At 51.2% G+C, this 14079-nt stretch overlaps 6 protein-coding genes across 6 annotated transcripts; 4 read left to right on the top strand and 2 right to left on the bottom strand.

Annotated features, from left to right (window-relative positions):
• Window positions 1-612: 612 nt before the first annotated feature.
• On the bottom strand, window positions 613-3458 carry Pdw03_5995 (Spindle pole body component (Alp4), putative; the record flags this gene model as incomplete). Its single annotated transcript, XM_014682991.1, has 4 exons — window positions 613-706; window positions 767-984; window positions 1035-3019; window positions 3092-3458. The coding sequence occupies 4 exons, from the start codon at window positions 3456-3458 to the stop codon at window positions 613-615; spliced, it is 2664 nt and encodes an 887-aa protein (XP_014538477.1).
• A 338-nt stretch (window positions 3459-3796) lies between these two features.
• Window positions 3797-4861, top strand: Pdw03_5996 (Proteasome component Pup2, putative; the record flags this gene model as incomplete). The annotated part of the gene is made up of 5 exons (XM_014682992.1): window positions 3797-3821; window positions 3877-3889; window positions 3956-4034; window positions 4183-4526; window positions 4582-4861. The coding sequence occupies 5 exons, from the start codon at window positions 3797-3799 to the stop codon at window positions 4859-4861; spliced, it is 741 nt and encodes a 246-aa protein (XP_014538478.1).
• A 237-nt stretch (window positions 4862-5098) lies between these two features.
• On the bottom strand, window positions 5099-6619 carry Pdw03_5997 (RRNA processing protein Rrp8, putative; the record flags this gene model as incomplete). Its single annotated transcript, XM_014682993.1, has 1 exon — window positions 5099-6619. One exon carries the CDS (start codon window positions 6617-6619, stop codon window positions 5099-5101), a length of 1521 nt encoding a protein of 506 aa, XP_014538479.1.
• Window positions 6620-7081: 462 nt separating this feature from the next.
• On the top strand, window positions 7082-10436 carry Pdw03_5998 (putative transcriptional regulatory protein; the record flags this gene model as incomplete). Its single annotated transcript, XM_014682994.1, has 5 exons — window positions 7082-7199; window positions 7256-7908; window positions 7969-9071; window positions 9128-10262; window positions 10323-10436. 5 exons carry the CDS (start codon window positions 7082-7084, stop codon window positions 10434-10436), a joined length of 3123 nt encoding a protein of 1040 aa, XP_014538480.1.
• A 440-nt stretch (window positions 10437-10876) lies between these two features.
• On the top strand, window positions 10877-12361 carry Pdw03_5999 (Bin/amphiphysin/Rvs domain for vesicular trafficking-domain-containing protein; the record flags this gene model as incomplete). The annotated part of the gene is made up of 4 exons (XM_014682995.1): window positions 10877-11539; window positions 11591-11687; window positions 11766-12263; window positions 12315-12361. 4 exons carry the CDS (start codon window positions 10877-10879, stop codon window positions 12359-12361), a joined length of 1305 nt encoding a protein of 434 aa, XP_014538481.1.
• A 442-nt stretch (window positions 12362-12803) lies between these two features.
• Pdw03_6000 (BAR domain-containing family) lies at window positions 12804-14036 on the top strand (the record flags this gene model as incomplete). The annotated part of the gene is made up of 5 exons (XM_014682996.1): window positions 12804-12838; window positions 12950-13105; window positions 13184-13745; window positions 13814-13945; window positions 14004-14036. The coding sequence occupies 5 exons, from the start codon at window positions 12804-12806 to the stop codon at window positions 14034-14036; spliced, it is 918 nt and encodes a 305-aa protein (XP_014538482.1).
• Window positions 14037-14079: the final 43 nt, after the last annotated feature.

The raw sequence follows: 14079 nt of genomic DNA on the forward strand, positions 1-14079 counted from the left end.
TTTGTAGATTATATACAGGGCTTTGTTGGGGGTCTGCTGAGTGGTTATTCTGTAATGGATTTACAAATTATCCGAGATATTCGATTCAAAATAATATTTAAAATGACCTTGGTCGTATACGGCCAAATCCGGCGTTGACGTGAGAAGCTTGCCGACGCAATCCCGAGGAATTCGTATACTTCAGTTCTTCGGAATTTGTTAGGGCCATACACTTCACATTGAAAATATGGGGTTCGTTCCGATATGCTACTCGTATTATCATAATTTCCGATGTCAGGCATGACTCGGCTCATGGATCTAGGTACAGTGATCTGGCGGATTTCCACGGCCCCACAGTTGAGGCTTGATACGGTTAGACACCATTTTGGAGGGTCTGGTGACTGGCTCGGTGATGCGGTATTCGACGATCCATAATCACAAGTCCGTGGCGTATGTCGTAGGTCAAATGTCTCGGCATCATCGAGTTTCAGGCGGTAGCTAGCAAACGGGTCTGCAGCCCTTTGCTTCTTGCGCCCATAGCCAGAGCACGCAACCCGCATCTCTCTCGGGGGGTGATTACATTGATAATGATATCAAGGTGTAAAGGACCCAAACGTAAGGGATTGCAAGTTTTCAATCCTCTTTACTCTCCTCTCGGCTGATGGAGGTCAAGGAGTGTGCAAGCTTCAGGAGCACCACACTTTCCGTAGCGGCGAAGTAATTTAAGCTGTATGGTCAAGTTAGAACATTTGATCAAGTCAGGTGAATTCTCAAGGGTGTAACTCACCTGTCCATCAAAATGCGAAGGTGGCGCGAGAAATGGTCCTCGTATCTTTTCAGTGTGTCCTCGAGTTTTCCAATCCGAGTTGGATCATATCCTCTGGCATCAGCGCCCGGGACTTTGCCACCAGCCAAGTCGGGATCGGCTGAAGCCAAAGCGCGTGAAAGTGATGCCGCAGTCCAGGAAGCAAACATGGTGCAGCAAGTCATCAGTTTCGAATGGATCTATCATAGTTATAAGTATGGAGACCACCGCTAGTGTGTAGAACCCGTACCTTCAACAGCTTAGCCTGTGTGAGCATGCACTCCTTCAAACAGGTATCTAAGAAATCCACATGATCCTGCATAAGCTCATCAACCGTCCGGTTGACCTGCTTCATATCATTTTCCTCCACCTCCGACGTATCGGCGTGAACGCTGTTGACACGACCCATAAGACCAACCCAATTAGGTTCAATGACCTCAGCCGTACAAAAGTACAAAAGCTGCTGAACAAAGACTAACATCTTCGCGCGCAGGTTCCACGCCCGCCGTTTCCATATTTCAAGCCGTCGATCAGACGATTTATGCCGCCAGCTGGTGGTCTTGTTCTGGTCTGCCCAGGACGTCACCAGCAACGCCTCAAGGTGGCGCAACGATAGAAGATGGCGGAAAATAAGTTGGTACCGTAGGACTGTTTTACGGCTAATAACCAGTGACAACGGGAACGGAACTGAGTAGTCCAGTTCAAGCGCATCGAATCCAAGAATGTCTTTGTCCTCGTCGGCGGGATGGACAGCAGAGGCTTGTTGCTTCTCCGCTTCTGCGCCATCTTGGTTGACCCCTGAAACATTCACGACTTGCATCAACCATTTCGTGAGGCCGATCTTGTTCATTCGCACCTTCACATCTTCCTTGAACGGGTCCAGTGCTGCAACACTGCCAGGCTGTCGAAGGACAATATCCAGTAGTGACTGAAGCTTGCCCTCGTTGACGGCTCGTGCTGGTTTTCGTAGCTCGGAAGCACCAAGCTCGAGGAAGTACGAAAAGAAATCAGAGCGGTCCAGGAAGAAGTAGTGTTTCAGGGAGCGGAATCGGGTGGTGAGGGAATTTTTCGTGACAAGAAGATTTAACAAGGAAGCGTTGGCATAGGTGTAGGCGGAATTTACGTTGTCCAGGAAGCGTGGATCGTCGAGCGTCTTGGGGACATCTTTGACCTCTTTGCTGACGTCGACGCCACCACATTCACGCACGACGTTGAGATACTTTCCAGCCAGCAGAACTTTGTCCTGCACGCTCTTTAGCTGAGGCGGAACCTCATTCTCTCGAATCGTGTAACGTTTCTCCCAATACTCGTCTGTGTAGTCCTCCTCGAGTTTCTCGCGTTTGATCCATTTTTGTTCCTTAACTAGGAACTCAGCGTGGGGATCCCTGATACCGCCATGGTGCAACCACTCATTCAACATGGCCATGTAAGGCCTGCTGGCGTCACGCAGTAATGTCTGAAGCAGGGTCTTCGTGATTGGATCACCTGAAAACGAAGCCAAGCGCCCCGTTAGGAGTCCGAGAATATTGCCTCCTTTGCACATTTTCTTACGGGTCATAGAACCTGGTACTAAGTCTCCTCCTTCTTTAAGTTGTTCAAGTATGTTGTCAACATCCTCATCGAAGTCGTCAATCGACTCCTCGAGGTCCTCATCTAGAAGACCATTTTTGAGCAACAGTTCCTGGCCCATAGAATATAACTGGGCTAGGCATTGGCTGGTAGGCATTGTGTGGAGACGAAGAAGGTGCAAGGTAAATGTAGGATTGTTCAGTAGCTGGCCTTCCAGCTGTGCGATAAGTATCAGGTAATCTTTGAGGAGCTTGCGAATGGATGCGCACAGTGAGTGACTAACAGCGCCGCATTCAGCGCGGCTTTGTGTTTCTAAAAATGCTTCCATGGCACTGTAATGCGTCGCCATTTTCAACATGGACTGGATGAGATCACGGAGGGTCGGGTCCAGCCCCGGGGCTATCTGGAAAACTGGGCCAGTGAGGCGGTCTTTCTCGATCGATGGGTCGTATGAGCTAGCATAGTGAACATATTGACCTTCAAACCCCATGAACACGAATAACAAGTCCTCCAAGATCGCGGCTTCCTGGGCATCGGGTGAGAGCTCTCGAAGTGGCCGAGGATGAAGGGCCTGTGGGGCCGTCGAGGCCAGGGGGGGAACTGATACACGACATGCGAGAGGAGCTGTCGAGCGAGGAATCAATGACGCTTGGGGGTTCCACGGTGCTGTAAAGGAAAAGGTGGTGGTCAGTAAGTCCATTGCATTCCACGACAAACCCTAACGCAGGGATCACTCACAATCAGCCGTGTGCTTCTCCCCAGTTCGGGCACTGAAGTTTACGTCATCAAGTTGAACAGGCTTCCTAGGTCGAGTTTTATCCCAATCGCCTCTGTTGGCTGCACTGATAGATTCCTTAACAGGGTTCACAGGGTTCCTTCGCACTGCCTTTTCCCGTGACGTGATCACCATTCGCTCGGCGCGCTTATCGGACATGCTATTATGATCCCGGGATGTTGTATGCTTCTGACTTGAGGTGCTGTGGTGCAAAGGATCCTTGTTCTCGACTTGTAGCGACAGCGGTCCGCGAGTTTCTGAAACGACGCGATTGGAGACGGCGCGGGGTCGTGGAGCGCTCATATACGCAGCACGGTCATTGGTAGACATAATCCCGTGAGGGCGACGAATAAATTATGCAGCATAGGAGATTGAAAGGTGCGAAATCGATGAACCATCAATTAAAAGAGCAGAACCAAGGTAAATGGGGAGAAGATGCAGGCATCCAAACAACTCCACTTTTGGTTTGGGCATAGTAGTGCCTCAGGCACCAAGGCATCAACAGGCACCTCACCTCTTGCGTACGTCGAGAGCTTCCCTTTCCGAGCTTCACTCAGACACCCACTTCTCCTCCTCTTCCGTTTCAACTGATTTTCTTCTCCATCGTGATTCTAAACTGTTTTGTTTTTTCTTTTAACAAGTCTTCTCACCCCATCCGATAATTCAGTATGTTCATTGCACGATCAGAATATGGTAAGCTTTGTCAAGGTCTCCCCTCACCGCGGAATCAACTAACAGCTATGCACAGACCGTGGAATCAAGTACGTCCTTCGAGATTAATCCACATACCTAGATGTACTTCCAACCTGACAATTCTCCCTCCATAGCACCTTCTCCCCAGAAGGTCGTTTGTTCCAGGTCGAATACTCTCTAGAAGCTATCAAACTAGGCTCCACCGCCATCGGAGTATGTCGTACCTCTCACTCAGTTCAACTTTGCTCTGCGATTCCAAAAAGGCCTCAAATTACTACAGCGAGCGATCTTTGTACTGTTATCGGAGCACAAAATCAAGGATAGTGCGATTACAGGACTGTTCTTTCTAATACTCACCTAGGTAGCAACATCCGAGGGTGTCATCCTTGGTGTTGAGAAGCGCGTTACATCTACGCTGCTCGAAGCGTCGTCTGTCGAGAAGATCGTCGAAATCGATCAGCACATCGGCTGTGCCATGTCCGGTCTGCAGGCCGATGCCCGCAACCTGGTTGAGCACGCCCGCGTTGAGTGCCAAAATCACGCGTTCCACTACGCCGAGCCTCTGCGAGTCGAGAGCACCACACAAGCAATTTGCGATTTGGCCCTGCGATTCGGTGAGAGCGGTGATGACGAGGAGAGTGTCATGAGTAGGCCTTTTGGTGTTGCGCTGTTAATCGCCGGTTACGATGAGGACGGGCCCCAACTGTAAGATACGCAGTTTCCTTCTGTCTCATATTAGCTGACTCCTTTTCTTTGCTAGATACCACGCTGAACCATCCGGCACATTCTACCGATATGACGCCAAGGCCATAGGCTCGGGAAGCGAAGGCGCGCAGGCGGAGCTGCAGAATGAATACCATAAGTCTTTGACTCTGGTAGAGGCCGAGATGTTAGTCCTCAAGACACTGAAGCAGGTCATGGAGGAGAAGCTTGATTCGAAGAACGTCCAGCTGGCCAGTGTCACCAAGGAGAAGGGTTTCCGTATCTACAATGATGAGGAGATGGGCCACGCTGTCACACAGCTGGGTGGCAACCAATGAGGGCGAGTAGTGTCGAAGAAATCTCTTGAAGGGGCTCCTTGGACTTGATTTACAGGCTAGTATCTATCTCGGGAGCAACAAAAAAATAATGACGATGCCGTCCAATGCTTACATTCTGGCTTAACTACATCGTATTTCCATGTGGTTAGCAACCTAGAGATGGTCCAATAACCTAATGGTCCTGCATGGTAGATTTTTGGCTATGTACAATCACCAAAAAAAGACCCTTTGCAACGTCTAGCGGATCTTATAGACACACGGCTTTAGCACCTTGGCTTCCTGCTCAGCCGACATGCCAGACTCTGAATCAGGCTTACGGTCAACAAAGCGCTTCTTGTTACCATGTGCAGGCACACTGAGAGCGGAAGCGTGTTTCCCCTTGGTAGGTGCACCACCCTGCTTAACAAACACCATTCTCACAAACATCTTGTTGGACTTATCCACAGATTCCCGGCGAAGCATGAACCCACGAGACTGGAATACCTCCACAAACGCCGAGATATCAGTCTCGTCGGTATTGTCAGAGGGCCGCACATCCTCGGCAAAAATATCAGCGTCATCCTCGGAATCATCGCCGCCCTTCTTCTTGGGCTTCTTCTTGTCCGCCTTACTGCCGGGCTTCTGCGCACCGATCTGAGACTTCTTGCGTTGGACCTTGCCAAATCGACTTTTGACCTCACTGACCCAACACTCGCCCTTGCCGTCACCGCGCAAAATACGCCATGCTTCCTCGACAAAAGAAACCCAGTTGGTTCCCATTAGACTCAGACAGAAAATAGCCACATCCGCCGCCCCATCTTCCAAGGGGAGATTTGAGATATCTGCTTTAGTGATCAGCGGATTGGGGGCTGCCAGATCGTAGCTGTTGAGCTTGATGTTCAGCTTCTTGGCGGAGGGCGTCAATGCGCGTGCAAGCTGTGCATCACCACAGCCCAGATCGGCGAATGTGCATACTCCAGTTGGACGACGGGGAAGCGGGTAGCCCTTAGCAGGGTCAAGGGGCTTTCCTCGCCTCGGCAGTGGGATGGCACCGCGGGTGTGGATGGTCTTGATGTAGTCGTCGACCGGGTTGGATGGCCAGGACTCCTTCACCTGTCGCGCGAATCCAGCATGGTACTCGTCGAACAGCTCCGGGTTTGTACTGAACATCTCGAGTGCTTTCGCAGAGGGGGTGGTGTAGAGGGTTTCGTTCAGGTGGCGGAACCGAGAGGAGACCAGCTTCTGTCGCATCGCCTGTTGAAGTGGAGTCAGGTTCGCTGTGGGTGGGAATGCAGGAGCAGCAGGAGCAGGAGTAAGAGCTTCTTTAGCCGGGGCAGTGGTAGCACCATCTGTCTCGGTCTTGTCCTCTGAGTCGCCGTCCTTGTTCTTCTTGTTCTTCCTTTGCTTCTTCTTGGGTATTTTCTCCTCGGCTTGATCTGCATCTGAATCGGCAGTAGTGACAGTTTCACCTGTAGGCTCCTGGGTGGTGGCTGTCTTAGGTGTTTGCTTCTCCTTCTTTTCCTTCTTCTGCTTCTTCTCTGGCTTTACGGAAGCTTCTGTGCCGCGGTTTCCAGCCTTGGTAGCACCCTCGATGTGCCTTCGGTACATCTCATCCACATTGCCCGCAGTGACACGGTCATTAGCACGCTTGCGCTTGTTGTTCTTCGCATCGCTGTTCGGGGCATCCTTCTCCGGTTGGGACTCGTTCTTGGGCTGCACGGCCTGGGTCTGTGACTTCAGAGCAGAGCTCTCAACTGACCATCCTGGAACGGCGAACATGATTGATTCTAGACTATTGGTTGTGAATGTCCAATGCCTTTGAAGTAGAGAAAACGGCAACTCCGAAAAAAAACTTTCAAAATTTCGTTATCGGTAATTTTACTATCGATTACATACACATTTGTGCCTCAGGCACTAGTCCGGGGTAAATCTCGGCTAAAAGCCTATAACGTGACTTTGTTTTGGGGCACAAAGAGAGCGTTAACACCGTACACCACTAAGCGCATCGTAAGCCTTTGTAATTATGAAATTTAATGCCCGTGGACCCTTAGCAGTCTCACTATGCACTTAAGAGAGGACTTTGCTAATATGTAGGTGATCACATCTCCCTTTGACAAACCACAGAGTATCGCCGGTGATCTGCGATCGGCAGCTTTTCCTTACATATCTGATCAGTCTGCCTTCTAGCCCCACAATGTCCTCGCATATGTCCACTCTGCAATTTTGAGTCAATACAAAGTTATGGCTGACGACTCAACGGATCAGCTGGATATTCCAGCTGATATTACTGTTGCGGAAGCCTCTACCGCACCAGGTCCCCGCAGACTCCCCAAGAAACGAACTAAGACCGGCTGTTTGAGTATGTTGCAGAACGCTGGATACTTATATGGTTCCCTTGTTGACTTAACCTCTTAGCTTGTCGAAAACGCCGGATCAAGTGCGGCGAAGAGAAGCCAATATGCACCAACTGCGTGAAATCCAAGCGAATCTGCGAGGGATATGCTCAGCGGGTTGTGTTCAAGAACCCCATAGGCATCTTCGGGTCCTTCAGTACTGGCCACGGCCAGGATCAACAAATAGAGCAACAACATATGAGGGTGCCGATTCATAATGACTATGGCTCTCAGCTCCCTCCCCAACAAGCAGCAGCCGCTGCTCAGCATCCAATGCTAGCTCCACGACCTGTTGATCCGGTGGCGATGGGATATCACTCATTCCCGTCCCAGATTCCTTCGTCGACTCAAACACTACCGATTGATGCACCTCGCTTCTATTATCCAGCAGCTCAAGTGCAGCCACAACCCTATATGTGGCACAATCGGCCGATAGCTCAAACAGAGAGCCCGCTGGTTCCGCCAAAAGTAACTATCTCCTCACAAGCACAGCAATCAGTTCAATTGCATCAGACGAGCACTCTATATAGGCCCCTTGCAAGCGTTCAAAATGTACCCCAGATTGTTAGTCCGATCGGTCAGACTGCTGAAGAATACGCCTTCAATCTCTCTACTGTGCCAGCTTTCAATCCAATGTCGGGAAGCAGAGAAAGCGATATGAACCCTGTTCCTCAGGTATGCATTACCGTGATTACTCTGTTTTTCGCAGCTGGTGTGCTGATTGCGATCTCTTAGATGACCCAGCCGCTGCCGACGATATATCATTATCAGGCATCGCCAGGGCAATTACCGCAGCAATTCCGACCTCAGAAGCAGTTTATACCCAATCAGATACCCCATCAACCACAAGTGATATACATGGATGATGAAAGCGAGGATTATTACGACGTGGACTCGGACGATGATATGGTGGATCAATCGCGGGCCGAAGGCTTCAACCAGTTGAGTCTCATCATGGCCTCTGCTAACAGCGACGAGCGACAACTCCGCTCCTTCACGACGTACTTGAACGAGCCAAATGTGCTCGCCTCATATCGTCCCACACTTGGCTCTTCTCCTCTGAACAACCCAAAAACCGCCCGTATCTTCGCTCACTTCATTCACTCGACTGGTCCATCATTGTCTATATTCGAACGACATCCTACTGACTCATCAATCATTCTGGGGGCGCCTGTCCCATCTGCACAGCAGGGTCTATGGGTCTATACGCTTGCCCTCAAGGCTTTGGAGCATCCAGCCCTGCTCCAGGCAATACTTGCTATCAGCAGCTTACACATTGCATATTTACAACAAGTTCCCACGACAGTATCTTTAAAGCACTACCACTACGCTCTGAAACGAGTGGGTACTGCTGTTGGCCTCCCCCTTCGACGCAAGCAAGCTGGTACCTTGGCTGCCACTCTTTTACTGGGCTACTACGAGGTGATATCTGCCGACCACTCAAAATGGAATAACCACCTTAGTGGGTCCACTCATCTGATCCGGGAGATTGACTTTGCCAAGACCACCAGAGACCTACGGGCCCATCGACGTAGGATTCACGAGCAGCGACGCCAGTCAGGCTGGTCAGGCTCATGGTGGGGGATGCCTGATGATGTCTCTGAGGATGATCCTTTCTCTGAGAAGGAGGATAGCGTCGATGAAAATCTCATAGGTGCCATTATGGGACAAGCAGTCAGTTACGACGATTTTGGATCCATCAATGAGGAGAGTACGATACCCTCCAAAAAGCATTTTACCCGCAAGGACATTGAGGTTTTCCGGATTCAATGCGACCTATACTGGTGGTATGTAAAGCAAGATGCACTCCAGAGTTTTATCGGTGGAAACAAACTTTTGTAAGTCTACACTTACGGTTGCTAGCAGAGAAACGATTTGCTGATCGGTTAGCCAGAACGCCTTACTCTCAATTGGGTCAGTGTCCGCCTCGAGCAGGCATTGGCCGTTTGGATGCCATATATGGTTCTGCAGATCATCTGTGGCTGCTGCTCGCTCGGGTCACAGATTTTGGTTTCCGTGATCGTAAGCGAAAACTGAGAACTCTGAAGGCAGGCGGGGTGGACTGGAGGCCCAGTCCTGAGATATTCAAATTCATGGGTCGGTTCGCTGGCGGCCCTCCTGGCCAAAGACCTGAGCCATCTGGGCCACCTGGACCACCTGGTGGCTTCGGTCCGGGGGGTTCCCCTGGCCCTCCCTCTGGCATGCCTAACATGCAGCCCAAAGGAGAAAACAGGACCCCTTTCACGTCAGGGCCTACTAAGTTGCCTCCTTCTTCTAGCCCTGGGCCGACCTCGGCCGAAAGTCCCCCCATGTATGGAATGATACCCCCTCAACCACCTGCGCGTCTTCCCTCGGGTTTCCAAGATAGACCGCGTGATCCTCGTTTATCCCCAGACGAGGATGACCCGGCTCATGATATGAGTTACAGGGAAGCCGAAGAAAAATGGGAAGAGATCCTGGTCGCGATGGAAATATTCTCGCAAGCGCTGGGCCGTGATTTCCAGCCTTTGCCAGCAGATGTCGCGCCCCCAGTCTCTACACCGTTCGGCCCCGCCCTCCAGTACCGTACCCATACCATCGCCGTGATCTGGGGTTTCTATTATGCCATCCGTTTGCTGCTGAATCGAATCCATCCCTCCATGCCACCGGCCATCATGATGGCAGCTGGAGTCTCTGCTCCAACGACAGCGGGATTTGCGCAGATTGTTGGGAAGATCATGGCAGGTGTCTACTACCCACAACGCTTTAACCTTGAAGCTGGAAGCTTAAGTCCGAATTTGGGTTCTTCGTTGACTGATATGTCGGTGCCGCTGTTTTTTGCAGCTGTGCAATATACTGATCCCATGCAGCGAACCTGGACGATTTCAAAACTTCGCGACATCTCTCGCCTAAGTGGGTGGAAGAGCGCGGAGGCTATCGCAGGTGGCTGTGAGAAAGCATGGATAGTCGCTGCAAAACAAGGTCGTGGGCCACCCTATCAACGGTCATTTGAGACTGACCGAGAACGAGAAAGGAAACAAGAGCGTGAGGTAAGCAATTCGATTGGATATCCTTGGCCTACAACATCCATGCTAATTTGTGCGCCACAGACTGAGGCTGTGCTGCAAGAGGTTGAAGATCGTCGATTTGTGACAGTCAAGTTGGATCGAGCGCATTGGGCTATGGGAATCTTGGAAGAGCACATTGCAAATTTGGAGCTTTAGGATTGGATGAAGTATACAATGCACCGGCACCTACCTACATAGTGCATAATACATACATACATTAGGCACAACATACAGAAGCATCACATAGTAGTGCCCGTAGAAAGATGTGGCGCAGATTGGTATCCAAGAACTCCCCGCATTCAATATCCGACCAACCCAATGTCATCATTGACCGACTTCTGCCTGACGTTGGACCTATCTTTTGTCCTTTTTTTTGACATTCTCTTTTCTCCCAAGGCTGATTCCTAATTTCTGCTTTCTACTCCTTTCTCCTCATTCTCGCCCCCCAGTGTTGCATCTCTCTCTCTTTCTATCATCGCTGTCCCTTTCGCCCGTGGTCCTCCGAAACCCCCACCCTCGGCACGAAAGTCAGCCGCTCGCGTCATCCACGGTCCACACATTCTTTTTTTTGTTGTGGAATCCGGTGATACTCCCAAATGTCTCGACATGATGACTACCGTTCATCAACAGGGACCCTGGACTCTCGCGATCGATACGATCGATACTCACGGGGCCCCCCCGTGGTCGAAAGACCCCGCCATGCTGAAGAGCGCTTTGAAGCACGCCTCTGCGAGGAAGACCGATATGGCCCCCCTGCGCGCGCACCCGGAAGACTCTATGAGGATGACCATCTAGACCACCCATCCCCTGCTATGTCTCTTGTGGCGCATGACCGCCGTCGGCGCCGTGATAAAAGTCCTTCATTCCGACGTCCACAACTTGTTAGGCGGCAGTCATCCTTGGACACATTTGACCGCATACCGCGGCGCAAAATGGAACACGTTGAGGCCCGGGATCGTGTCCCCATCGCCCCCCGTGTACCTGTCGTTGCTCCGCCTTTTCACCATCCATCTCCGGGCCGTTATCGCGAGCGAGAAGTCTACGAGGATATTAGGATCGCCGAACCCGACTACTATGGTGATGAAGAGTTCAGAGATGTTTATGACCGAAGTATGATTGATCGTCACCGCCGCTCTAGCAGTACTATTCACAGACATCATGAGGAGAAGCCTTACCCGCGCAAAGGGAAGACCCGTGTTCCTCGTCACCTTGCTCATATCCACGCCATCATGGATCTAGGTTATCCGTTCAAGGAAGAGGTTGGTGTTTTTTTTCCCCTTGGTGTTGTTGTCGGTTATTAACCTAAGTAGGAGGATGTCATCGTCATTCAAAAGGCATTATCGAAGGAACAGATTGATGAAGTGCTTAGCTTGAGTCGCGAGTTCAGGCGGACTTCGCCCGTGGAAAGTGAGTGACATCCGCACCAGCATGCACAATCCCAAGTCCCTATGAGGAAGAGTAGTTATAATTGACTTCTTGGAACAGCCGAATACATTGGCTTATCCCCGTATCCTCCCCCGATGGAGCGGCCGCGCGAGCGGGTGACAACAGAACTCCTGCGTGTCGAGGCCACCCCCCGCACCAGTCAGGCATTCATTGTGGAAGCATCTCCATCTCGACATAGGTCACGGTCGCGCCACTATGTGGACCAATACGAAGAAATTGTCGAGAGGCCGCGAGTACGGGGAGTCTCCCGGCGACGAGCTGTATCAGTCCATGACCATGGACCTCGTCTCTCGTCTGCCGTGCAGTACATCGGGGAGCGAGAATCCGAACCCGTTCGGACGGGTCCGATGGTTCTTGTTCGTCCACGGGAGAGCGACCACGACGTAAGTGATTACACCCGCAATCTGGAAGAGGTAAGACTTCTTCGTTTGGAGAGGCAGGGTGGGATTGAGATCACTCGGCAACGCGATACAGATATCATTGATGATAGAGGCAATCAGGCGGAGGTTACTGAGATCCGGAGGCAGGAGCGCTCAGGTATGACGCCGCATATCACTACACCGCTTCGATGATTCTAACCTTCTCTAGAACCGAACTCTCGCATCATGCGCGCTATGATGGCAACTTTGACTTAATCTGATTTCCATCCTGGCATTGTGCTTATCTTTCGAAGCAGTACTTACGATTCCATGATTTTAGTTCGATTCCAGTGGTTCCGGGTTCCGGATTGGGATTGCCGAATGTTTTTATGTATTTTTTTTGTGAATTGAAGATCACTCCTACATGCAATGTTGAAAACTTGACATTAAATACTCGTAGGAGGCCGCTATTAAGAGGAACCATGAGTTTAACATATATTTGTAGGTCCTGTTGTCGAAGGGTAGAAAAGAAAGATCAAAACTAACAAAAACCTATTGTATGGGTGCCCGACAGGACATGTGGCGCAAGTGAGGCGGTGCAGGGTCGACCCGCGTACGGAGTAGCGCATGTGGTTATATCCCATCATCACTCCCATCCATTTCCTGCTACTCTCTCCTTCTTTTACTTTCTAACTCAAAAGTTCAAAATATAACAATCATGGATCGGGTGCAGGCATTCGGAAAGAACCTCAGGTGAGTCCACCGTCATAGTCCCCTTGTCCCGCGGACACCGTTCCGCCTCCGTTGGCTTGTGATCGGTCGCTTTACTAACATCTTCTTGCCCTGTGGTTTTCTGACGGGCAGTGCGAACTTCACGCCTTTTGCGCAGCGTACCCAGCAAATGATCAAGGAGCAGCTGGGCCAGGCCGATGACAAGACCCAGCTCCCCGATGAATACATCGAGCTCGAGAAGCGCGTCGATGCGCTCAAGCTTGTCCACCAGAAGCTGTTGCAGGTGACGTGAGTAATCCCTGTTTCTTTCTGCGCCACGGGTGGTTCTCTCCACAGGCGCTAACCGGCACCACCTTCCCCAAACAGCTCCCAATACTCCAACGAGGCCTACGACTACCCTCCAAACATCCGCGAATCCTTCAATGACCTGGGCCGCACTATCAACGAGAAGGTCCAGCTCCTGTCCCAGGTAGGCTCTCCTGCCGAGGCACAAGCTGCCCTGAAAGCCCCGCCTTCCGCAAAGCCCCAACCCAAGACTTTCAACCACGCGATTGCCCGTGCCTCCCTCGCCGGCTCCCAGACACTCGCGCAGAGCACCGAGAGTGAGGACCCGCTTGCAACTGCATTGGAGAAGTATGCCCTCGCCGAGGAGCAGGTTGGCGAGGCTCGTCTGGCCCAGGATGCTCAGATCCAGTCCCGCTTCCTGGCCGGCTGGAACACCACCCTCAACACTAACTTGATGTTCGCTGCTAAGGCGCGCAAGAATGTTGAGAACGCCCGCTTGATGCTCGACTCCATCAAGGCTAGCAAAAAGGCTGGTGCCCATGGCGACCTGGATAACCTGAGCGAGGATGCCCGCGCAGAGATTGAGCAGGCTGAAGATGAGTTCGTTGGTCAGACCGAGGAGGCTGTGAGCGTGATGAAGAACGTACGTTTTGGTTGAGATTTTTTGGCGCTCTAAAATTCATCTTGTGGTACTAATGTCGCTTGCAACAGGTCCTTGATACTCCAGAGCCCCTGCGCAACCTGGCTGATCTGATCGCCGCTCAACTCGAGTTCCACAAGAAGTCATATGAAATCCTCAGCGAGCTTGCTCCGACTGTAGATGCGCTGCAGGTCGAGCAGGAGGTAAGTCTTCGGTGATGCTCGGCATACATGTCTACAACATCTAACCAATCTTTCTTAGGCTAGCTACCGCAAGATCCGTGAGGGCGCTTAAGCGTTATTTTGCATGCCATGTTTCTTTTGTTATCCTTCTGCCT

Source organism: Penicillium digitatum, chromosome 6 (assembly GCF_016767815.1).
Source record: "Penicillium digitatum chromosome 6, complete sequence".
NCBI classification, from domain to species: domain Eukaryota; kingdom Fungi; phylum Ascomycota; class Eurotiomycetes; order Eurotiales; family Aspergillaceae; genus Penicillium; species Penicillium digitatum.